The sequence below is a fragment of the Ixodes scapularis genome, unplaced genomic scaffold (genome assembly GCF_016920785.2).
Source record: "Ixodes scapularis isolate PalLabHiFi unplaced genomic scaffold, ASM1692078v2 PGA_scaffold3__209_contigs__length_174095766, whole genome shotgun sequence".
Taxonomy (NCBI): Eukaryota; Metazoa; Arthropoda; class Arachnida; order Ixodida; family Ixodidae; genus Ixodes; species Ixodes scapularis.
This window is the reverse complement of record NW_024609868.1, coordinates 64598737-64624990: the sequence shown is the minus strand read 5'-3', so window position 1 is coordinate 64624990 and position 26254 is coordinate 64598737. Positions and strand designations below refer to the sequence as shown.

At 46.7% G+C, this 26254-nt stretch overlaps 1 protein-coding gene across 1 annotated transcript; it reads left to right on the top strand.

The window, feature by feature from the left end:
• The first annotated feature begins 900 nt into the window (after positions 1-900).
• On the top strand, positions 901-25161 carry LOC120847788. Its single transcript, XM_040504284.2, has 11 exons — positions 901-1215; positions 1295-1391; positions 6625-6767; positions 8694-8851; positions 12484-12635; positions 14525-14680; positions 17171-17284; positions 20089-20267; positions 21446-21732; positions 23593-23686; positions 24687-25161. The coding sequence occupies exons 1-10, from the start codon at positions 1201-1203 to the stop codon at positions 23633-23635; spliced, it is 1344 nt and encodes a 447-aa protein (XP_040360218.1). The 5' UTR covers positions 901-1200; the 3' UTR covers positions 23636-23686; positions 24687-25161.
• Positions 25162-26254: the final 1093 nt, after the last annotated feature.

The following is a 26254-nucleotide window of genomic DNA, read 5'->3' as shown; positions in this document are numbered from 1 at the left end:
TGTACTCAAAATATTATCGAGGGCGTGCGATTACCGGCTCGAATTGAATAAAGGCTCGTTCACACACTCGCAACCGAGTAGGACCGGCTGAGACGAGACCGGTTTTTAAGCCTCTTGCGACGGATTAGGAGCTGCCCCGCAGCAGCGCATCTGGTCCTGCGAGGCTTAAAAACCGGTCTTGTCTCACTCGGTCGTACTCGGTTGCAAGTGCGTCCTTCACAACCTTCTCAGTAGAAAGGAAAGCCACGACAAGTGCTTTTCTTAGCAGTGTTAAAGCTAGGGATGACACTGCGCTATTCAAATCGAGCTGTTATTCGCACACACCTAACTATCGATCACCAAAACTAGAATTTATAGAAGCGCACTCACATGCCCCTGTTTCCAGAAAACCGCACTGACCGCACAGTCCCTGACGGACTTCTTCAAGCATGCCTAAGTGAGTGAGAAGATGTTTACTAACCCTTCAAATTAAGAAAAAAAAAGAAAAACTGGAGTCAATTTGAATAATACCCCTGTCAGACGGGAAAGTAAATGTCATTTTGACCGAATGTCATTCACCGCTCGGAGAATCAGCTCGTGATCCTGGTTCTGCACGTGGCGCATGCACGCGCAGCGTGGCGTATGAAACACGCGGATTTGCCGAGCTGTAATGTCATTTTGCCTAAATGTCATTTAACGTGCCCGTCTGACAGGGGTATAAAAATACTTCGTCAACGTCCATGGCTTTATCTAATAGAAAAAGACGACGCAGTTTACACTTTTTCACGCCGGCACAGATACAGCATACGGCCAGAGCCATATAGTAGGGTTCGCCGTGACGGCACCACATTGTAAATCAATGAGATCAACAAAAAAAAAAACAAAAAAAAAACAACAACAAGAGATAAGTATTAAGAAAGTCTGGGTCATAGTCTTAGACAAGGGTATTTCATTTTCAATCCAGGTTTCACGTGACTTGGCTCTCTTTCGCGCGCATTCTGGCAACGTCCAATCATCTGCAACTTCTGATAAATTTTTGTTCGAACTGCGATAGTGCTGCCAAGCTGACTACTCTTTCGTTTTGTGACTTCGCAACGCTTCACCGGCTTGACCATCTCACGTGCTTTCGAACACGATCGCTATAACCCAGCAGGCACTCTTGGTCTGCAGTGTTCGCCCATTCTCTTTCAGCAGGTCGCCACGTCAGTGGAGCATTCAAAGATGCCACTACAAAAGGTAACTTTTGTTGGTATAAAAACACGGGGTTCTTTCAATAGCAACCTGCATTTTTGTTCCTCATTTACGGCATTTCTAGGTGACCCAAAGGAAAGGTCGGGCGGTTTTGAACACGAAAAAGGCAGTGTTCAACAAGAGTCACGGCAGTTCTTATCTCTCGCAGTCATTTATTCTGAGTAAGTACCTATTTTGTCGAATTCTTGAAGAATTGCGTGTTGATTAACGTTACATGGAAAGCGTCTCGCCAAATGCGCGTTTCTTGAGCAGTAACATCAGCTCAGGACGCTTTTTTGCTTAGTATCTGTCGAAATAGGACCCCCTTTCCGAATAGAACATGAACACTTTATTTTATATTATGGGTCGAGACGTCTGTAGGGGGTATTCCCTGGACGCCATATTCGAGGGCGAAATGTAGACCACATGCTCAGAACGAGGCTGCTAAGACCGGCAGTCTTGATGGTGCGGGATGCACGTAGCAAAAAGACTGTGGGAGCCCGCCGTCAGCACGCGCTCAGCAGCCGAGCTCACAGCTATGGTCGCAAGCTAATACTCGCCATATTGTTGGGCGTTGTCCACAGTGCATGCTCAGAACTAGCTCCTATTTATCGTCTTTCAAGAGCAACGATCATGATTTTGTGGAATAGACGTTCAACATGCATCCTGGTGCTTTCCTCGCAGGCAGCGAAGTCAAAGCTGTGGGTATACCGGTGCGCACGTAGACCTTGAGCACCGATCAACGCTGTGATTTCGCGGTGTTCGCTTTTTTTTTTTGTTATGCCAGAAAAAGTTGTTCTCGAGCATCGTTCTGAGCATGCGCTGCGAACAACTCCCAACAAAATGACGTCGCGCGAATACCCCCTATAGGCCGTTCCACCTACCGATGGACAGCAGCGGTTCAGCGTTAGGTTTGAGGCAGTGTGCGCGTGTGACCTTGCGCTTTAGTATCTGTGCCCTTGTTTGTATGTCTTCAATTCGCGCTATTATTTATGGTGAAACGAAGTACTAGAAAGCGCTTTTCGCGCATCCTAAGATTCGTAACTGCAATGCCACATTTTTTTTCCTTCTATGCCGACTGGCTCGACAGTGGATGTTTGCAAATTAAAATTTTGCGTAGCAGCAGTATAAACTGGAAGAGAGCGTGCTCTTTACACAAAATGCGCTCCCCTAGCTTACATGCTGGTTGCCGTTATCTATGAAAGCGTGGACACACCGTCGAGACTAATGGCGCGTTCACACTGGAAGCGGATCCGCGTTCGCGAAGCGGATCCGCGCGTTCTCAACCGCAAAGCGGCTAGGATCGAGCGGTTGGAGCGCGTTTTTGCCAACCGCTTCGGGACCGATTTCTCCCAACCGCTTTCACGAACCCCAAAGCGGCAACCAATCACAACGAGACGCTGACGTGACGTCAGTGACTTTCGAAACAAGATGGCACCTGTCGCTGGTGAGGCGTCCAAGGCGCTGTAGTCCTAGCGATGTAGTCTTAGCTTTCGACAAATCAACGGAGAAACTTCATATTCACGTCTGTCACTTGAATCCGCCGCGAAAAGAATTGACTCGTAAATTTAACGCGCTTCGCACCGGTGATTTGGTTCGGGTAAGAGTTTGTTTATTATTCCGGGTGCCAAAAGTCCAAGCTCGCTGCCTTGTTAATCTCTGCCCGTAGAACGTCGGAACCCGCCCCTGATCGACCGAAATGTCAGCTTTTCTACACACTAGTATAGTCGCATGAACTATTGAAAGCTTTCGACACCGTGCATGACTACCACGAAGGCCGATAGAGACGTCGTGAGCTTGATTGCGTAGCCAACGCACTACCGCGGAGGGGGCAGGGTACCTGCGCTAGCTCGACCTGTAACGTTTGCTACTAATAAAATAAATAAAGGGAACCTACTCAAGGAATAAAGTGTACGTACCAGACAATGCAAAGGTAATCCATACGGCGTTTATTTGAGCTTAATGTCGAACAAACAGTAGACTCGATCGACGAGCAAGTGACGAGAGGTGAGTCCGCCACCAACGAAGCCACGACCGGCTAGCACCGAACACATTAGCGAGTTTTAGTAGACCGTGTTTCCCGCTCCGCTCAGCCCCTCCGCTACCCGGAACTCTACAGTCAAGGCCATCGGCGCGCAGGCGCAGTGGTGGTTTCTTCGTAGCGGAGGGGGAAATACGGTCTACTAAAACTCCCTATTCCCCCGCACCACGGTCCAGCCCACCGCCCACAACTTCGAAAATGATAAGAGGGAACAACAACGAGGGGGAAAACTGGCCCTCCATCCCGAAAACAAGGTCAGCTATTCATGCGGGAAGGGTCCACTTCGAAGAAAAGGTCGGGGGCATCCTGTTCTGAGTCAGCAAGGCGCGCCTAGCTGGGCTTTGCTTGTGGGCGGAGTCGAGAGAATCACAGGCGAGTTTGGCGGGTCCATGCTTTTTTTTTTCGCTTCCTGAACTCGTGATGCGCGCGAACATCCCGGAGAAAAATACTCCGAGTGCCAAAATTAGGGGTGTCGCGAACCGGCCGAGGTTCGAGTTCGACCAGGTTCGATTTTTGCGAACCTTTTGTGAAAATTACGACGAACCTTGTATTGAGGTTCGACACGTGTGCGCATGCGCAACAGGCTGGCAATTTGGATTCAGATTGGATGGTAATGGCTAAAGGATGAATTAAGGGCACCGCTAATTGGTTATTTCAGTTAATACAGTACAAAAAAATTATGTTATTAACGTCTTCAGTGATTAGAATTGGTTTCTTCTAATTGCAAGTGTTCATAAAATAAAATAACCCTCTGCATAAAAATAAATTCTCCAAACCTAGACATGCGTGTATTAACGTCTGGCCACACTGTCCGCAAAGTCGAACCGGTCGAATCTGGTAAAAAGGTCGAAGGTTCGTCGAACCGGTTTGACTCAGTCGAACCCTTAAAGGTCGACCTAAAAATCCGGTTCGACAAAAGTTCGCGACACCCCTAGCCAAAATAGCAAAAGTTTGGCTTTGGATCTTGAATTAAAGTGGATTTTGGATTGTAAAACAGGGTTGCCAAACGCAAGTCTCAAAAGATCACGCGTGATCGCCGAGAAACCGCCAACCGCCTCTCGGTGTGTCTGAACGGGGTCGCTCGCGAACCGCATCCGCGACCGCTTCGCGAACGCGGATCCGCTTCCAGTGTGAATGCGCCATAAAGGCCCTTACGCACATTCCCGTTTGAGCGCGGTGCGTTCCGTAGCGGCAAGCGGACGCGTTGCGTTGCGAAGACCGCTTGCGCTAAACTTGTACGCACAGGTGCGTTGACACGCAGTCAACCGCAGTCAAGGGCCGGTAAGAACGCGCTATCGTCGCTAGTGGCTCACCAATAGTAAGCGAAATCCCAGGCAACATGGCGGCGCACGGTGACAGCGTCGAAATGTTCGATCTTGGGATAATCTCGCCGGCTTCCCCGACGTTTTGTCAAGCTTGAACCATCGCAGCCTTGGAAAATACAGTCCCCACCGCTCCCCAAAACGAAAAAAGCAAGCACTGCGACCGGCGAACCGGATACGTCTAGGGAGCCTTCATGTGCGCTTTGCTAGGGTGATGCCACCCTTTGTAATACCACTCGCCGACAAACCAGCAGCCATTTTCTTCCTCGGCGATAATCCGTGGGGCTTATAACCCTCCCGGAAACAAGCACCTTATCTCAGAAGTTCGGAGCAACGTTGTGGAACCCACGGAGGGAGGATTAACATTTTCTCCCTCCGATGAGATTACTGATGGACACAAAGGCCACTTTCCGGCGCACGGGGAAACAATGAGAGAAACAAAATGTCGGTGGAAGAGGGTGTGGGAAAGGGAAACAGGCAGTTGGCATCACTCTATGCGAAGCGCACATGAAGGCACTCTAGATACGTCTCGTCGAGTCGGCAGGGTGGGGCGAGCGAACACGTCACCCCCTCTCCTCTTTCGGCTCCTGATTGGTCGAACGCACCCGAACGCAACACAACGCTTCGGAAAGTTGAGCGAGTCTCTACTCGCTTGCGTCGCGCTACCGAGCGTTGCAGGAAGCAAGGACTCCGCAACGCACTCAAACGCGTTCAAACGCGAATGTGCGTATGGACCTTTACGCAAGGTTGCGAACTCATCACTCCATGTGGCAGTTTCTTTACTCAAGAAACTTTTTTTTTTTTTACTAACTCATATTTCGTCGGCTGTACTACATGCAGGGGCCACCTTCACTTCGTAAAAAGTGTTGAAACTTCTTTAAAGGGGTCATAAAGAGATATCGGGTTGGAATGTTCATGACTTTGCAGAGGCGTACTGTTCCTAGTCTGGCCCGACTAAACTTATACAGACCACCACTGATCCAGAAGCTTCTTTGTCGCGGTGAAATTGTGATGATGAAAAGGGACTATTTCCCTCAGTAATTGTTAGATCGACACCACCCGCCTGACGACAGTCGAGCGCCAGCTCATAGATTGAACACGAGAACGGCGTGAGCACTCGACTTCAGCTCGTAACGATCAATGCCCCGGTGGGCACTCGGGTAGGGGCTTGTGTTCAACCACTGCGGTGATAAAAATAGCCGAACTCTAATAACAATGCCTGGAGCTCAGCACGCGTTTTTTGCCAACCCCAGCGCGTGGGCATGATTAATGCCCCTCTTCCCGAGAATTCCTTTTGTGTGTCCCAGAAGTCGCTATTGCCGCTCTTTACGATTATAGAAGATTAACCAGTCAGTCAAAATTTGTACAAAAGCAGCCGCTTCGGTGGCTGGAACGACTAGGCCATCCTCTCGACGTCAGCCTCGCCTTAGCTTTGCTCGTCCCGAGACAAACTACGCGTCACTATTGCATTGAATGTCACGTGCTCTCCGCTGGCTATTCTCCGAGCGCTTGCTATAGTGGGCCGTTTATAACGAAAAATACAGCCACCAGGCTCAAAATACAAACGTGCGATTGTCATTTGCGGATTTGTGGATCATATTCAACCTATTTTTGAACACGACGGGTATATTTCAAATTTCGTTGAGGTATCCCTTTAAGAGGGCCAAGTCAGCGAAGCCCAAATCGTCCAAGCCCAAAAAATCCAAAGGCAGAGAAGGCCGCCGCACCCAAGAGCCCCCAAAAAGCCCAAGACGGCGAAAAAGGTTTCTGCTAAGAAGACTGCTGCAAATAAGGCTTCTTCCAAGAAGTAGATGTTCTCTCGAATATCCACTACAGAAAAAAAGTGCTTGTTTGTGTTTTTGTTTGTTGTGTGTTTGTTCTTTCTTGTTGTTGCTGACGTTACCAATGCGCTCGTTAAGTATTTATGCTTGTTCTGGTTTTTTTATCCTGCAACATCCTTCGTTTTTTTTTTTTGCTTGTCAAAAAAATTTTTTTTTGTGTGTGTGTGGTTTTTATGTTTTTTTGTGTGTGTGTTTTTTTACGTCTCCCCAGCCAAGCTGAAGAAGCGGTTGCGAACTGTGATCGAGCAGAACAAGGTGCTGGCCTTTGTCCTCGCTGAAGCCAAAAACCAGAATAGCAGGCTCAAGACTTCAGCAGTACGCCAAGGAAAGATCGAGCGTCTCTTACTTCCACAGGTACTCAGTTTATTTTCACTCTGCGTTCTTTGAAAACACACCATTCTGATGTCCACAAAGTGTAATGAAACCGTGCATACTGTTTTATTTTTTCTCGAGCCCCTAGTTATGTTGTGCCTTTCACGGCGTCAGTGAGAAATGAGAGCGAATCTTCGACACACTTGTTTCATGGCGATGTGATAAGGCGAGGGATGTTTTAACCTAAGCAGTGTGATCGTTAACATTGAGCTTTAACTTTGATTAAATGCACACCGTTACGATGCCAGTGTGTTGCATCCATTAGGATGACGTATAATCGTATCATTTACGATAGGGTACAAATGTTGGCGTCAGGGACAGAAGATACAAACTTGGGACAATGTATCTGGCATATGCGTTGTTTGCCGAGAAATGTTATATCGGGCGTACGTTCGGTATTTCACCCGAGAATAATTGTGCTTTTAATCTGGCTTAAAAAAATAAAAGACGTGTACAAATCTCTGTAATGCGAAATAAAAGCGCAGCTCAAGCGAAGGAAGAGGGGGGGGGGGGGGGGGGGGTACACGGAGGGGAGGATATGCCGCTCCGTACCCTCCCCTCTTGCTTCTTAATCCGCTAAAGTTAGCGGGTAATATTTCTCTGCAAAATATAAAGCGGGAAAATTTTCCCGCTATGTTTAGCGGGAAAATTTCTTTGCTAAATTTAGCGGGAAAATTACCCCTGCTAAATTTAGCAACAAATTTCCCGGCTAAATTTAGCGGGTTAAGTTTCTCCGCTAACTTTAGCGGGGAAATTGACGTCACGTGTCCTCAACATCAATTCAGATTCTCCGCTAAATTTAGCGGGGAAAATGACGTTACATGTTTTTGTGTCACGTTACCCATAAACACATTCAGTTTCTCCGTTAGATTCACCGGGAAAATTGACGTCACGTTACCTCAACAATTATATTTTCCGCTAAATTTAGCGGGGCGGTTACGCCGACGGCGACGCCGCGAAACGCGGAAACGGGCGCCTAAGAGCTGCGCTCTCAAAAATAAAAGACGTTTTCAAATCTCCCTAATGCGAAATTAGAGCGCAGCTCTTGAGGAGGAGGAGGGGAGGGTACGGAGGGGAGAGTATGCCCCTCCTACTTCTCCGTACCCTCCTGTCCTCCATTCTCTCCTCTCCCTCTTCCTCCAATTCAGTCTCCCTGCTAAATTTAGCGGGGAAAATGACGTCGTGTAACCTCAATACCAGTTCGATTCCCCGCTAACTTTAGCGGGGAATTAAATTGGTGTGGACGTCACGTGACGTCAATTTTCCCGCTAAATCTAGCGGAGAAACAAATTTTTCCGTTAAATTTAGCGGGGAATTGAAGTAGTGTGAGGTCACGTGACGTCAATTTTGCCGCTAAATTTAACGCAGTTACGACGACGCCGCAAAACACGGAAACGGGTGCCTAAAAGCTGCGCTCCTAAAAAAAAATATATGGTGTGTGTGCGTGTGTGCGTGCGTGCGTGCGTGTGTGCGTGTGTGCGTACGTGTGTGCGCGTGCGCGTGCGCGAGTGCGTGCGTGCGTGTGTGTGTGTGTGTGTGTGTGTGTGTGTGCGTGCGTGTGTGTGTGTGTTTGTGTGTTCCCCGCTGTTGCTTCTTTGCCGTCATGTGGGTGAGCGCAGTGTCTGTGGGGCCGTGTAACATCTCTGCTCCTTAGAGAATGGGAAATCGTAAAATCGTAAAAAATTAAATAAATTCGTTTTGAGCTTTTCTATGTTAGGTGAACTGGCCCTTTATATTTCAATTCACATTAAGGTTGACGACTTATTGACTTCTACTTCAAATAATCACTGGGCGATGGGGCGTTTTCCGATTTTAACCGATTCTTTGGTTTATGGGTGCCTTTGGGTTGTAACCATCAATCCTGCAGCCACCAGTTGTCGAGCGTCGTTGTGCCTGTGCCTGTTTCAGCTGAAAGTATGGATGGAGGAGAGCTTGAGTCACATGCAAGAGATCACCCGAGTCCACGGGCGAGCGATTCTGTCTATCCATAACATCCTCATGTACGGCCATGACGTCAGCCTGGCCCCTGATTGCGGAGATGTCTTCCAGGAGGCGCCGCCACCGAGGTAAGTTCAGGGTAAGATGCGAAATAAGCGGCCTGAGAAACGGTGCTTGAATCTGTATAGGAAACATATGGCAGCGGGTGCTTTACTTTCTAAAAAGAAATGATGCAGAAGGCAGAGTTCCGGGCCCCTTTCTGCTGATCTAGTTTTGCGAACGGTAGATACTCTTAGGCGCAAACGAAAAGAATAGAAACTGTCAAGTAGATGAATGGATAGATCAACAGTAGAGATATATCCATTCATTGCACCGCATTGGCTCAATTTTGCCATTGCAGGGCAAGGAAAAGATTCAAGATGATCGTTTGAAAAATGACGAACGATGCCATTTTGTTATCTTCCTTCGCAATAATAAAATCTACACAAAGGTCGTAGCCGCTAGTAGGAAGCAATAAAAAGTTTCTTAAAGGTCGTGGCGGCAACGTTTCGCTAAGAGATTTGCGAAACGTCGGCCGCCACTCTCAGGCCATCAGCAGACTTTCGTACCGGGCGGCATATTGCACAACCTAGTTTGGACCTCTGTCTCGGTTGCACCAGATGAGCCCCTTCTGGCTTTTCTGAACATTCTAAACAGTCATAGGCTTTGTGGCCTTTTTGAGCCTTTGGCCCCTTTGAAGAACTGCGCAACTCTCACGGTATAAACGGTGCACAACACCGAATCCGAGGTGCTTTATTGTAAGCTGTGTTGCGATTATCTCGATATCAAGAACATCTTACTCTCAGTACTGATTTAGACAGCATGCGCTGCATCACAGGGAATGAAATGTCGTTCAACAAACAGAACATATACCCCCAGGCAAAGAGTTAATACTCCACATCGAATGTGACCTTTTCTTGTTTCAGGGCTTTACCTCAACTCGTGAAAGTTGCAGAGCCTGAGCCATTGTTTTCAACGAGAGGCACATGAACGAGACATTGAATAGACCTAGTGCTTAAAGGTGCCCTCAGGAGGTTTTTGAGATCGCCTAAATATCGCGATAGTTCTTTCTGCGGGCTCTGAGCTAAGCATCCTAGAAATGCATAAATCATAACGATGCTTGGCCGATTTCCATATTAAACAAACAATCAAAGATCGAAATTATCTCCGGCGTTGGGAGGAACGACGTGCCGGCAGCCAGGACGGCATGTGACCAATGAAAACGCAACATTTCGTTGAGATTGCAAACACTGTTCTTACAAAATATGTATACTTTTGTAGATAATAAAAGCAAAGAGTGGTCGAAAAATGTTAATTTTTCGCGGAGAGGGAACATAATACAGCAATAATAGTCATAAAAATAGGAAACTATATTTATTTTTTTTTGTCTTTCGCGGGAGTGCAGTCCGGTCGTCAGCGCGCGAGAGCGCGACCGCTGGGTTCATTCCATTTAGCGATCTCTGGGCGGCACCATTTTGTTCGACAGCAGCGCCCTCTCCATACATCCGGGAAATTCAGCGGGTTCGGCGGGGTAAAACGAGAGAGAGGGCACGCGCCGACTCCGCTAGCAGACGACAAACCGGGAGGTTGCCATTCTCCATCTTTGGGCTGTATCGGCGGGCTGTACGGAACATCGAACTCTCGCTCGTGGCTGCCGTTGTAAAGTGGTTCGCGTTCTTAGAATAGTTATGGCTACTCCAAAATCAGCCTATAGCTCTCTGTTGTTCTATTTCGGTAAATGATCAACTAACATATCTTCTTTCCGTTACTTAAATAGCAGTTGAGTCGGCCGGCAGTACCCCCAACTACTGCGTGTATTGCGGCAGGAGAGCACGTTTTTAGTTATTATTTCAGATTTCCACTCATGGTCGCTAAAGGCCTACACCAGTACGAACTTTGTATAGTAAAAAAATATAGAGCAACCGGATTTACTTTTCGCCGGAGAGATCGGCCAATCTGACAGTTTTTCCTCTTTTTTTTTTTATTTGCACGCAGGTAACAGCGCAATTGGACCCTGTGAGTCTTTTTATCTAGCATAGTATTACATGATAACTGGCATACCAAAATATGCGCATCTGCGCTTGAAATTTCCAAAATGACGCGATTTTAAACAGTTTGTACGCCAGCCGAATGCTAGCTACAGCCCACTCGGCGGAGCAGACGAGATGCGGGTGAGAGGGGGAGGGCATTTTTTTTTCTCTTTTTACCCTCTCTGCTATGACCCTAATGGAACGGTCTATACTTGCCAGTGACAGGGACAGCCACATAATAGGCGTATCCGGTATGGGCGACGAAAAAATAATAAAACGCTTCAACCTGTAACTAGTAAACAAATATAGGGGATACAAAACGAGAATGAGTGACGGTTACACTTATCTCCTAAATGTCTTCAATTGGCGTAACTACGGCAAAACAATGTTTTCGCTCATACTGGAAGTGACGACAATTCAAGATGGCGGCGCGCTTGTGGAAAATGTCTATACTCAAAGCCTGGCAGTTCGACGGCGGAGCCATATGTGCCCGGTCGCAGATTTGGAACGCGAGAGTCTGGTAGCACAGAACACTTCTCGGGGAACCTGGACGTCAGCGCACAGCTTTTTGCAGCGGCGATTACCGGAAACATGGTTTTGAAACCCGACGAGAAAAGGAACGGGAGCGCGAGGAGCACGAGCGGACATTCCATCGCTCGGGAGAAGTGTGTTTTAGCGTCTCGCCGCAGCGGGGCGCCCGTCACGTGGCTCTCCTCTCATCCGTTGTCTGCCGCTCTACCTTTTCAGTTTCGGCGGCCGCTTCTCGTGGCGATCTGCCAGGCTTTGGCAGTATAGAGGAGGCTATGGTAGCGTCGTAGTCCGGGCTGTATGGGCAACGAGCCGCGCGCATTCGAGATATCACTCCTCGGTTCCACCGGTCAGAGACGCGAAGATCCTTCGCTTGCTATTTACTGACAGTGGTCCTGGTTTCGGAACATGCTCCACCAATCGCCGGAGATGACGTCGGTGTTTGGCGATCTTTTATTGCTTTTTAATGTGAAAATCGGCCGCGTATCGTCATGATATAGGCGTTTCTAGGATGCTAAGAGCAAGCAATGTGAGTTATCGCCTTTTTAGGTGATCTCAGAAACCTGCTCAAGGCACCTTTAAGGGCCAGCATAGTTTCTAAAATGAGTCAAAAAAGGAGATGAGACACTTTAAGGGCGCCGCCTCGGTGGCTCCGAAGCGAGAGCGCCATCCTACGGATCCCCATGTGGCGGGTTCGAATCCCGGCCGAGGTGCCCGCAATCTGACTGAGGCTTATTGCGGAGAAGGCGCCGTGTAACCAACCGAGCTTTCGGTTGCACATCAAAAGATTCCCAGGTGGTCGAAATTGATCCTCAGTCCTTCGCTGGGGCGTGCCAAATACCCGTCTTTGGTTTGGCACGTAAAACCCCCAAATTGGGTTTTGACACTTTAAGGGCGGAGTCAATAACTTCTTGCCTGACTGTGCCTATCAATGCATACATGCGGGGATTATAATATTTTATACTAGCAATTTCTTCCTGCTTTCTGAAGTTGTGACATCTGTGGGAGTGCCGATGGCCCGTAAAGTTGTCTATAAACATGTCTTTTTTTAGGTCTCCCTATCCGTAAAGTTAAAAATAAACAATGTCCCCATAAAAAAAAAAAACAAAAAAACGACGACTTGTGGGGACAAATTACACGCGCGATGCGTGCTTTTCCTGCAGACGGAGGTCCTTGCACCCCCCTGGCAGTCGCCTCACGGCAGATCTGACTGTGGTTGAGGAAGACCACACCGGAGAGCAGGAGTCTTTCTCTCCCGGCCAACAGAACCTACCGGCACAGAACGAGGACAAGCTGCTGCTGCCCGAGATCCTGGGTGTGTAGAGATCGAGGTCATTCCACATTCCCGAACTAATCCCGAACTACTTCACTGTCGGTTGCTCAGGGCGGTGCTTGAGCAGGCTTGCACTGCGTGTGCTTCCTCGCTTGAGTTCACTCGCCCCCCCACGAATGTCGCAAGGAATGGTAATTCCAAGGTCTAGAAGCACTCCAATGGCGACAGAGAGCTGAATCTAAACAGAGTTGATCTTTTTTTTATTTTATTTGATGCTTAATGTATATTGGGTGTTCCATTTTAATTCGAACAGACATCAGATAGCATCGGCTGCGTCTGGATTTCAGCTGAAACGAAGTATAGAAAAATGACGAATTCCAGGCTACCGCTTAGAAATTCGACTACCTTCAAAATTGTTGCACCAAAAAAAAAAAAAAAAAAAAAAAAAAAAAAAAAAAAACACGCACATTTTTTCAAGTATGAACTGCGAAAACAGAAACTCCTAGAACTTTAAGCAATTTGCATTCAACACCGCGTCGGAACTCATTCTGGTTCGATTAGTACTTTGATTTAGGCCCAGAAAACCCGCCGGACTTAAATCCAAAGTGCATAAGAACTTTGGCGCATTCAGACGGGGCGGAAGACTAATGAGAACGGTAGACCTGATGATGACAATGATACAAGACTCGAAGCACGATATACAAGATTACGCAAATAAATTTGAACGAAGTTACACAGCCGTGAAACGGGACTATAAATAGTAAAGTTGGTTTGCGATGAGCAATAAATATTATCACGAGAGAACCCGCCTTTCAACGCACTTTTCACTAGTTTTTTTTTATGGTATCTTCGTTCGCGTCAGTGTTGTACGGGACGGCGTTTCAAGGAACCACGTTCCTGGAAGGCGCTCTCTTTGAGCGCACCGGAGGAACGCCGTCGTTTCATTCTGCCCAAGTGGAACTGGAACGGGAACTCGTTACATCTTGAATAAAACGAAAAAAAAAAACGGCGTTTCTTTTTTTTCTGTTCAGTGTTTTTTTTTATTTATTTCTTTTAAATATTCCTAAGGGGAATTTGTATAAAATAGAACTATCTTTACGAAGAGCGCGATCTCGATAACTTTTTGTTACTTATTCTAGGATTTATTTTGTGGGGTCCTCACTCCGTAACATTGGGGTGCAGTCGAGCTGGTGGATATTGATCCTGTTTTTAATGCCCAAGACAGCTGTACAAAAAAAAAAAAAAAAAGCTTTTAGTCGAAGGAAAATACACAGAAAGAGGGACATCTCGAACTCTTTACTTTCTTTACTTCCGGGAATCCTCATACGCACAGAAATCTAAAGTCGAAGACGGTTCCATATATGACCAGGCGTCTAACTACCTCAAGACGGAGCTAGCTTCGGCGACCTCCACAGCCAGGGCAGATATTGCCGTCTCCTCAACACCAGAAAACTTCTCAATCGGGCAACGAACCCTTCAGTCCGAAGCACAGGACCAACTGTCTCGGAACCTGCTGGTGCCAGTCGACCACCCGCTGTCGCAGATGAACAGCTTCGAGGGATTGCACAGCCTTTTCCTCGAGTACAACACGGCAGTGACTTCGAGTGCTTCGGTGGAAAGTTTGTTTAGCCTTACCAACGAAGTGCTGACGAAAAGAAACGGGCTCGTCTTGCGGAGAGCAACATCGAGAAGCGACTGTTGTTAAGTTCGAACAAGGAACTGTGTTAGATTGAAACATGTGAGGTTGTTGTAAAGCTTCCGTAGAATGTGCCGCGCTTTTCCTTCCCGGCTCATAGTACATTTGGCTCGTCTGAATCGCCCTCCACAAACATGGATGTGGTCAAACGCTGGGAAGGAAAAGCCGATTTATAAGTTCTGCAGGCCTTTTTAGAGTTATCAACATTAACATTGTTGGGTCGTACGCATTACAGAAACTCCGAGCAACGACGACTGCCAGTCATTCCTACACGCTCCGAGTCCAGGGCGGTCCGACGAGCAGGCTTCGCTGGCTCCAGGCCAGGAGGACATGCGCCTGAGCACGTCGCCGTGCACCGAGGGATCGAGCTTTCTGCTTTACGAACGTCTGGGTGAGAACAGCGCTGTACAGTTGCCCCTCCCCGTTCGGCCTACCTTATGAGCTGCAGGTAAATCAAACAAATGCTGAGCGCAAGTTCGACTGCTTTTTGCACAGAGGTTGCGATGGTGTCAGAACGTCGAGCTCCAATTGGCTGATTGAAAAACATAGTGAGTAAACCTGAAGGCATCTAGCATTGAGGTCGACCCACTATTTTTTCAACCAAAGCCAATCGGTGCTCGGCATCATTCTGGCATCAGTGCAACTTCTGCGCAAAAGGCAGACGACTTGGTCTCTGCATACCACCTGGAAGACCAGGCCTTTTCTCCCAAATGTCATGACTAGTGGATTCAAGCAGCGCCGCCTACCCCCGTCAACGTCGCCGCCAGCGTGTCTTGCAACGTCTTACGAGCGCGACGCTAGCACGCGACGCCGCCAATATAGACGCGTCTGCCGCTTTGCGTGGCGTGCTCTCGCCCAGCTTAGGCGTGTTCGCCGCTTGAGGCGGGTTGGAGAACTGCTAACGATGGGCCGTAATGCCTTGTCTTCTCGGTGCTATCGCACCAACAGATGGACCCGCTCGAATAAGCACTACTGATCACGAACCTTTCAGAGCGAATTCCCAGGCTGAAGAAAACATCCTCATACTAATCCTTCTTATCGCTATCGTCCTCGTGTATCGCTGAAGTTTACAGAGCCTTGAAAAGACTGAATTCTTTCTCGCCTAAGACGAGTTCGGGGGAAATGTTGAGAGCGTGTCGACTTTCAGGCGCACCTGATCAAGTGTTCAGGCTTTGCACAGCCTAACGACTATATTTTAAATGTACACTGACTGCTTTCAACAAGTTAAAGATGAATGTCGGTGGGGGGTAAGGGTGCGAATCAACATTCAGTTTAAACAAGCAAATAGTTTTATTATTTCTTTTAATCTCATTTGTTTTCCAGGAATAATGGGACAAAATGCAGGATGGCGGACTTGTCTTGGCGGACTTGTCTTGGCAGTGCAGCGTTATGGTGGACATGGGAGCCAAAATCATCTGGCCAGAAGCACTTCTCTAAAGCGGAAAAAAACATTAAGAATCAGATTATTATCAACTCTATGAACGGCTGTTAAAAACTGTAGGGGTAGTCAGGCCCTGAAAAGGCATGTACCATACCGTAAAGGTCTGTCCAAACGGGACACTTCAGGAGTGCCTGAAAGGCGGTTGAAACAGGACACGTCAAGAACGCGTGAAGCGACACCCTCCGTCATATAAAATAAAAACACACCGCTTCCGTCCGCTTTTTTTTTTTTTTTTTTTTTTTTTTTATTTTTATTTTTAGGGGGGGTGGGGCTGGGAGGAGCTTCCTTCCGCCAAGGTTAAGAGTGTAGTGGAAGCTCCTGCCACCTCCCTCCCCTTTGGCAGAGCGAACGCAGAAGAGGAGGTCGCCTCCTCTCCAGTGAAGTAAAGAGAGGTGGTAGGAGTTTCCACTTCATACTCATCACGTGGGTGGACATTACACGCTCTGCTGACTGTCAGTCAATCGTCCAAGACCTCCGCTGCTCTTCAGGTCCCGAAAACAGGAAAGGAAAGGATACGAAAGTATGCGTGTGTTGGCGACGTAGTCGGAAAAGGAAGCAAAGCAATCGTCGTTGTGGGCTTTGTCACTGCCCCTAAAATACAAGGTCGCCGCAGAACACATGAACACGAAACAGGCACGCCATTGGCAGGTAGCGTGTGATGTCCAGTCTGACGAGCACCGACGTCAAGAAAAGCAAAGGAGGCGAGGAGGAAAGCAAAAGCCGTGATGTTTGGCTGGCGCATGTCCACACAGAAGATGGACAGCCGAACTTCCACTTCCACTTCATATGGCGGAGAAGTATCGCCCCAAGGGGTGTCCAAACAGGACACTTCGGAACGCGTGAAGAGACACTTCTCCACCAAATGAAGTTAAAAGTTGAGGTCCGGCCGTCCGTCTTCTGTTTGGCCGTTCACCCGGCAAACATAATCGCTCTCCTCTTCACCTCCTCTGCTTTTCTGTGATGTCGGTGCCTGTTCATCTGTTTCTACCGCGGCTTCGTATTCTTCCCTTTCCCGTTTTAGGGATTAGACTTGAATAACAGCGGAGGCCTTCAGCGTTTGACTGACAGCCAGCAGAGCGTGTGAGTGGCTGTCCGGATCCACGTGATAAGCATGCTCTAGGCCTTCGTGAACAATACAAGCGAACTTTAACAAACCCCCCCCCCCCCCAAAAAAAAAAAAAAAACAAAAAAAAAAACGGACGGAAGCGGAAAGTTGCACTTTATATGGCGAAGTGTGATTTCACGCGTTCTTGAAGTGTTTTGTTTCGACAGCCCTTCCCGCGTTCTGAAGTGTCCTGTTTGGACACCCCTCACGCGTTCTGAAGTATCCTGTTTGGACACCGATTAAGAGTGGATGTTGTAGAGAAGACTCCTTCACTGCCACGGCAACCTGCGTCGTCAGTGGGACTCAAAAGTGTCCGTCCCTATCGCGCGTTTCAGAGAGACATCGGAGGTTATCCGAAACTCTTAGTGCGAGCCTTCCGGCGTCTCCATCCTCTGCTGCCGGTTCTGATGTCCACTTCGCCTTCAGCCCTCAGACATCGCAGCTGCCAGGTAAGGACCATCAAGCAGCATGTAACAAAACCATCTGCCGAAGAACTGCAAACATCACAGGGCCTCTTATAATCTAAAATTATATGCTGAGTCATGAATCAACCCCCCGCAACTCGGCGCAAAAGACTGTGATCCGGGCTCGGCGAAAAGGGACAGGATAAGCGTGTTTGCGATGTGAAACACAAGCGTAAGCACGTTTCAGCCGTAATGGGTATTGGCTACCAAACCGTGTTGACCATTGGCAAAGTGCAAATTGACCAAACTGGGCGGTAATCAATAAAATAACATCAGATTATGTTTTTTTAGATCAACACGCCGGGGGGGGGGGGGGGGGTCTTTGAATTCTGGGATTGTTATAGTCGTCGTGACGACGAAAACATAATACAGCTGGGTCATTATAAGAATAAAGGTAAAACTTTTAAGATAATTTCCATACTTAATTCAGTGATGGAAGCGGCATTTGACCTTTTGTAGCAGGTTCAGTAGCAGGCAGAATATTGGTTTTGAGCAGCCACTAACATCTGTTAGCACATCATTTGGGAATAAAAAAGTGATTGCATCTGTAAACGAGTTCATTTATAATAGTGATCAAGGGTTAGTATTTGATACTTGAGCATATTACTTATTACCGTTTCTGATAAGAATATATCGGGCGTAGACGAACAGTCTTCTTAAATAGAGATCTGGTCAGAACAGGTTTTATTTACAATGGGTATTAAAAAAAAAATGGTTGGAAAGTGAATCATAGCGCAACATTCATTGGGATGAATTATTTTTCTCCACCCCATTTTACACTCGGTAGTTCGTTTAACCTGTAAATATAATTTCTGCTAAATTCCAGCAAGAACCAGCATATCCGCTAACGCGTCTGTCAATAAAAATGCGCCCCGTAAGTTTAATTAATGCACCTACCAAACTTAGGACTCTAATATCATAAACTAAAAAAAAACAAAAACACCCAAAAATATTATAAAAGCCTACACTTGCGCTTTAAAGGTGACGCGGCTCTTTAAGGGCGTAGGAACCAGAATTACGTCAAAGTTCGCTACTCTTTCGATCGACAATTGCACGGGAACTACCGTGACTATATCGCGGTAAGCCAGGCGCTCTCCCAGGTAAGCCGCTGCTCCTAACACTCCGGTGCCAAGCGGTGAAGCGCGACGCGCGCGCGCTGGTGAGAGGCGGCGAAGGTTGGCGGGAGCGGCGCAAGTGCCACGGTACGCCGCAGTCCCGGAACAAAGCCATGTGGCAGACATGGTAATCGAGTGATCTGATCAGGAGTTCAAACCCCTGGTTCTGTTTTATCATAATAGCCGCTATCGGCAATCCTACTATTTTGCAAAGCTTTCTTTAGACATCGTCTTTAGACAATGTCTGCGATAAACCAGCCAGCGCATCAACCGGCCAGAGCGGTTGATGCCCAGCATCAAAGCGTGACATCATGGCCTTCATCTCTTTATACGTGTTCTTCCATCCGCTAAACCAATCAAGTGCAGCGAATGTCCCGTGACTTGCGCTATTAGTATGTGTGTTTGTGGTTCTATGTGTTCGTGTCTTCGACCGTGCTCTGACCTAAAACGAAATAAACTATACGGTGAGTAGAGATGCTGTGAAATTCACATTTATACCATTTTTCTTTCCATCTATTTCTCTGAATATTAAGGTTGACCAATATTTTTTTTTTCTTGGCGCAGGTGTAGCGCAAGCCTTAGCAAAAATTGTAATTTTACGCCAGATGTAGCAGTGTTTCGTTCATGGCACAATGGCTCAGCAGTTCCACCACTGTTAACTTGAACTTAAGCAAGAGCTCCGTGGTACTATACAAGCCGTTGAGTTCAAGCAAGCAGCACTAACAACGCAACGTCACGGCACTCGTCGGTTTTCAGAGTGCACTTTTCATGTGCACCGGCTAAATCAATCAAGCGCAGGGCATGCACCTTGACCTTGTGAGTTTTAGCCTGCGGTTCCGTTTGTGTCTTCTGTCCTTCGACTCTGCAGTGACTTACGGTGGAACGCAGTATAGAAGGTTATGAAATTAGCGGGCAGAAATAACTCTTTCAATCATACCTGTACTGATATGCATGAGGCAGTTCATTGATAAGTAGGGAATCATGAGGTATGCGTGGAATCAGGGTGATTGGTGGCCGAGTGGGCTGAGGCGTCTCAGCTCGGGGCGTGGAACGAAAACTTTCGCTGTAGAACCTCCTGGGTTCTATCCCCACCCCCTGCCCTTTTCAATCTGGATGAGTTTCGCACCGGTACGCGTTCGGGTAATCACTGCTGAGTGGTGCAAGTTAGACTCCAAATTAGCGGTTGTACTGCACTGGCTAATTGCTCATTTACAGCCGAGAGACACTCACCCGTTAAGGCGCATTAGCAGCAAGGCTCTATAAACATACAGCAGAATTTGTACTAGGAGTCTTGATGTTTTCTATTTTTCTATTTTATTTGGTTCGTGATATTTTCTTTGGCTTTTTCTTTGTCTTCAAGAAAAGCTCAGTTGCAACTCAGCACTTGTCCAATCAATTTCTGCCGCCTTGTACGTTTTTCGCGCGCTGTTTCGACGGTTATTCTTAATGTTGTCTAGGGTTGCCAACCGAGTTTTTTTTTTTAATTTTCATTTATAAGTTGATTGGGTAGACTCACTGTCGGGTTCGCGTTAATTTTTTTTATATGATACCACATTTACGAGCTATTTTCTAAACTTTATGACGGTGTCAAAATCTACGACACAAAGGTAGTTGTGCACACTGGCCAACGAGCTTCACGAGGATTTGCTGACATGACTCGAGTTCATCTTTCAGAACCGGCTGTCTGGAAATCGCCTGCAAGCTCCAACACTACCCCCCTGGCTGACATTGCCTTTGTCTGCTATGAGGACCTGAGCAGTCCAGAGGAAGTGACGAGTCCTGGAGTGGTGGCCGTAGCCAAGGGTTCCCCATCCGGACAAGCATCACCGAAAGTCCCCAAGCATACACTCGTGGTATGACGTTTCCGTGTAGACACCTAAGGTCCGCAGCACGGGTTTTCAAACTGGGTTTTTGGGAACCTATATATCTTCCTTATTGTGACTACAAGGCTTGACAGGGCACCCAAAAGCTTCTGTACTGTTAATATGAAGTTTTTTTTTTAGTTCTGCCAGTGCTTAAACCTAGCTGAGTCATGCTTCTGTTCATCACAATTAACACTTCCGCCTTTCTTCCTAATGTATGTATGTATGTATGTGTGTGTGTATGTATGTGTATATATGTATGTGTGTGTATATGTGTGTGTATGTATATATAGTATCATTAAGTTTGTCAGCCTGTGAATTGTTAAATCATTAGTTCAACACCACTCATTTTCCCAAGCTTCGAATAGAGATTCGATTACGATTTTCTTATCTCAGTGCTGTGAGAAAATGAATGGGACATATATGATGTTATGGTGCTGTTTTATATACTGAAAAAACTGTCAGAATAAAATGCTACAACAATAATAATAGTAATAGTAATAACAGTAAGAGTATTTAATGCTTTATTTTTCGTTAGTGCCAACAAGCAGCTATGAAGCATTTTGTGTGGTGCACTGCCAGTTCGTGTTTAGAGCAACACTATTAAAAAATCCTTGCCAAAAGAAACAAGTGGGAAACTGAGACACCGCAGGACGTGCTGAACGTGCTTTTGTTTACAGCCGCGCCTGTCTTGAATAAGCATGTCTTCTGAAGAGACTAGCTCACATACGCGCCGATGACGTGAGCACAACCTATATGTGATCCGGTCCTAATACCAAGTCTCATGTTATTGTAAATATGTAAAAAAAAAAATTCATAGATCTTGGGTTATGCTACTTTGAAGAGATTAAATCAAGATGATTTTCCACATGTAATGTCAAGAAGGTATTCCAATTCCCATGCAGTATTTTGACGAAAAAGGTTGTTATTTATATTTTATATTGCTGCCTGCTTACATCTAGAACATGATGTTGAGTGTTATCATAACTGACGTTCTAATTCTCCCGTCGCTTTCATTGTATTAACTTTTGGTTTCCCTCCTCGAAATGCAAGTTTCATCTGGTATGCGCGTCAAAACGTAGATGTACAATGCATTCCAATCTGAGACTGAAAGTGCTGACTACCGTTGAGGTTCTTGCTCCAATTTATTCTTGAACACTTCCTTTTAGACTCCAACCAAGAACCCCCGATATAAATTCTTCACGTCGAAGAACGCGCGTGCCGATGAAACCCCAGGGGCGTCGAAACAAACAACGGTTTTACCGGGACAGCCCCTCATTGACAAAGCTGAGCCTGCCCCCGAAGGTTCGCGGAGTGGACGAGTCTCAACTTCCCGGACGGGCGAGCGCAGTAAAATGCCCTTCTGGCTGCAGAGTCGTGCAGCCACCTCCGACCAGGAGAAATCAGCAGAGAAGCCTGATGAAGGTGTGGTGCACACTGCTCTTAGTTTCCTCAGGTAATCACTCTTGGAAACCTGGAGTGACTGATTTCCAGCAAAGCACTTAAAAAGCGAACATGTTTAGACATAAAAAACAAAAACAAAATCACGAGCCATTTTATTTAGTGAAGGTGGATGACCAGCGAAGCTGTTTAGCACACGACACAGGTGACAGACCCGCCCCGAGGGGCCGGAGGAAAGTAGACAAGCGCGACGGCACCGCCACCCCGGGAGAGCGGAAGGAAAGAAAACTAGGCACGCAAGTGCTTGGAACGACGACAAAGAGAGGACGGTGCGGGCGTAGACAAGAGCGACGCGGTCGCGCAGCGGTAAATCTTTGAGAAACCTTTATTATCTACCCGAGTTTATACTGATCTTGAAAATGGTGCCTATTGATAACTTGTGTACTGGAAATGCATATCCAAGTGATGAGACGTGTAAGTTTTTGCATAGAATGAAGCGATTTTGCATCGAATTCGGGACTGAGTTTTTGTTGACGCACACGAAAAATCCACGGAACCCAGCCATAAACAGCTTCGCTGTAAAAAAAGAAAAACAGCATCCTGCGCTGCGACAGTGCAGCATGACGTTTCGCCATGCACACATCGCAAGCTGGCGTTCGCATAGCTACTTCCGCAGATAGCAGCGATTGACTTTCCCAAGTGCTTTGCGGAAAAGTATACACGCTGCAGATTTCTTAGAGTGGTACGGTTTTTAATCGGTGGTCAGGATTATCTCTAAATGATTAGTAAACAATTTTGCGTTTCTGGAGCGCCTTGGGAGGAGGTTGCCAATCTGGCACATGGCATTCCTGAAGCTTCTTCGTGTTCGATCTTGCATTAACTTCAGGACACTAATAGAAGATGCATTGCATTAGAGATGATTTTATCCTCCGGTCAAGAAACCCGGTGCGTACCGTAGGGTGTTTATGTTGTACTATGTCACAAATAGAGCGGACGCAAGCGTTAAGTATCAACTGCGTCTGCTAGTGACACGAACAACTCTTTCCGGCTCGAAATCTCGTCGGGTACCATATTAATACACTTAAGCCGCATGTCGTTCTACGCGCGGAAAGGCAGTGTTTTCCAAATCGGTCGAGGTTATTTTTTTATTTTTATTTTTTTTTTGCGTTATGAGCGATTGCGTTTGCCGGAGTAGTCAATGACAAAAGGAGCATCATCTGGTACTCGATTTTTATACGTACCAGTCTTTATTCAAGTTTAAGACAAGATGGGGAATGAGAAATCGACCCGTCGGCGGCCTAAAAGGCCGCGGTAGATGTCGCCTGGGCGGCTCGGAAAGCAAACAAATCTGCGTAAACTAAAATCCCGAGCCGCTCGACACGCTTCAGCGTCTCACCAACACCAAGAACGACGCCAATAACTAAGCGTCTGCGTGTAAACTAATGGCGAAAGTGGTGGACACCGAAAAGAAAAAAAGGCGTTTCGTGGAACCGTCTTATTGCCACAGCTAATAAGCACGTCACGTTTGTCCACGAAACGTGCATGGTAAAACCAACACTGAATGGGTTTTTCGGTGAAAAGATTTTTCGACGAAACAACCACTCTTATCGGGCTCACGCAGGTTCACACATCTGTCGGCATAACCGCTTGGTACCGCTTACAGCGAGAGGATGCGCTTCCTAAGCACGCTGGCGCATTAAAAAATCTGGTAGCAATCGGATTTAAAAATGGTCAAATGTACGCAAATTAAAAGTGTTACAGTGTTACCCAATAGATGGCACCAGTGTCTCCTCTCGTCACTCTCGTCATAAGCGGTCACAAGTGCTTACAGCTCAGCAGATCACACTCAAATGAGAGCGCCTAAATGAGCCCTTAGAAACCGTTGTGTGCGAGTCGTTGCCATCCTGTCTTGCAGCAACGGCCGACGAGCCCCCACCACCACCTACGAGAAGAAGTGAGCGACCTCGCAAACTCTCGGTACCCTCTTACAAAGAGCCCAATGTTAACAGGTGAGCCCGTTCATTCAATCTTTGTTCTGGTGGAAATGAGGGATTGCCGCAATATATGATTGCCGCAATATATAATTGCCAAAAACCAGCTGGAGTTAAAAAAACAAATAATGCGTTCCAAATGTTAAATATTGTACCGACCCGCGCAAGCATCTATGCATGTTTTCCTACATTTCGAGTTAATTTGAGAAACAAAATCGCGTCGAAAATATTTAGGTTCCATACCTGGAACGTTTTCGTCTTTGATCTGTTTCATTGTTAAGGTCTCTCGCAGACCAGTTTTGGGCTGTCGAAAGGGTCTCGGGCTAGGAAACTGTAGTGTTAACATGCTAAGATTTGTGAAATACGGTGATCTCTTTTCGCGCTATTCGGATCGCTACTATTTTATGATAGAACCTAGTGCGGTCAGTGTTTGCTAACACTTAGCTTCTTTAGGGCCCTGGAAAAGCTAGGTTTCTTAGCGACACGTCAGCTCGCACTTCGAAGGGTTCCCTTTTAAATTCTTTGTATACCAGCTTCGTTTTTTTTATTGTCCGTACTGAAAAAATTGAAAAACTTGCGTTAGCATTTTAACTACCGATTGCTTTAACGTGACTCACCACCGCATAACAGGTTTCAAAATTATAAAACGATTATAAAACGTAACATTTTTAATTATTTTTTATTAAAAAGAAAGGAATCCTTTTACCGTTATGTTGAACCAACGTAGAAGCCCGCTGAATAATTCAATGCACGATATTCACTTGAATAGGCATGTAAATAGAGAACCGCACCAACCACAGAACACCTTGTTTCTGGGCTTTTAAGCATGCCCGATGCCGCGAACACGGCCCTCTCCTCCAGGAAGTTGTTCAGGTGGTGTTTTTTTTTTTTTTTTTTTTTTTTTGGCATGAATAGTTATATTAATAGGCACTGTTTACATCTCAGCAAGTGGAGAAAGCCATTGCAACGCATATTGTCAGACAAATAAGTAAAAGCGAATACTTCTTCGACTTTTCAGGAAAATGCGACGCCAGTGATTGGCAGGACAGCACCTTCCAGAGTCCAGACGATCAGCTTGTGTGACAACACACAATCTGTTGATCAATTTTAGTTTCAAATATTTTATAGTTACTCCAACAGAGCGACTCCATTATAGTCTGTTGCAGGTTAAAAAAAGCAGCACCTGCTCCTCCCCCGAAGCTCTCCACTCTTTCCACTTCAGCAGCGCACACGCTGGAGAGGAGTCCATTCTCGCCTCCTCTCTGCAGCGTTCGCTTTGTTAAAATAAGTGAAGGGCATTGCGGGTGGAGCTTGTTCGGCTTTCTTAACCTGCGACAGGCTATAGTGCAGTAGCTCTATTGGAGTTAGTTTTAACTGTTTTATCTGACTGCATTCAATAAAATCGTACAGGGAAAACCTCCACAGGGGCTCTAACCTCTAACAGAGTGCTTCGTAAAAGAGTGCACATACTCTTGCCTCATGCGCAAGGCAGCCTGGGAATTTCGAGGGCTCTGCCAATAGACCGCTTGTTAAAACCAAGCGATCCTAGCGGCATAGTGCCGTGCAAAGCACCTTGGGAACCCAAGGGTCCGGGTTTAGGTTTGGATTTGCCAACCTTCATTCACGACATCCCGTCACAACCAACTACAGTGCATGCATTTTCGAACGCGACTTTCTTCAAATTTATAATACTGTAGGTGTTGCCTATCAATACGAATAGAATGCTGGGACACGTTGCTCCGCATGTTGTGATGAAGCTGCTTTAGAATCGCCGGTGTTAAAAAATCTGGCCATAGCAAACCCAGCACAGACTTTAGCTTCCAGACCGATGAAGTTCAGCAGGACTACAGCCCATCGCCTAATGTGGCATCGTTTTGTACGACAAAAGCATTCCATGGCTATCTGCGAAGGAAAGTCACCGAATTGTGGAAAGTTACCTTCAACTTCTGCTTTATCATCTGTGCCGCATACTTGGCTGCCCCACTGAAAGCGGAAGAGATGGGGGGGGTGGTACGGGAGGAACAAGCGCCCGTAGGATGCCATTTTTCCGCAGAATGTCTGCAATTGCTAACTCACAAAAGTTGACCCGTTCTCTTATAACCATGTCAAAAGCAACCGTTGTCGAAGAAGTGGTCATTTGAAATACCTCGATTCTCCGAGGCTAAGCGCTTTATCGTTAGTCTTGTTTGTCGAAATACCCAAGCTGTAAGAAATTGAAGTCGCTTTGGGTTAGTCGCTATGGGTTAGGGTGCGTCACAGAAACCACCAAAGTTTCCATCGTTGTTATATTTTATCATTTTACATCACGAAATACCAGCCGTTCACTGCTTGTGATGAAGTGGGGCTCATGTGCACTTTGATATGAAAGAGCTCGGTGTAAAGGTAGCGATGTGAACATGCAAAAACAATAAACTAATCCCTGATCAATGAGGTCTCATACTGGTTACGGTTGCTACTCAGAACTCAATGCAGTGGCTGTGTCAATTACCCGCAGGCTCACGATATATATAAAACTTTATAGCACTGAGCTGAACTGAGCCGATGGCTCAGTTCCACAGCGAATAGTAAGGGTGAGGAAAAACGACG

Bases quoted from the DNA above. Each gene is read 5' to 3' on its own strand.
- LOC120847788 (XM_040504284.2), top strand. The intron at 8,852-12,483 runs GTAAGTTCAGGG...CTTTTCCTGCAG, and splicing joins CAGGAGGCGCCGCCACCGAG to ACGGAGGTCCTTGCACCCCC. The intron at 12,636-14,524 runs GTGTGTAGAGAT...TACGCATTACAG, and splicing joins GCTGCTGCCCGAGATCCTGG to AAACTCCGAGCAACGACGAC.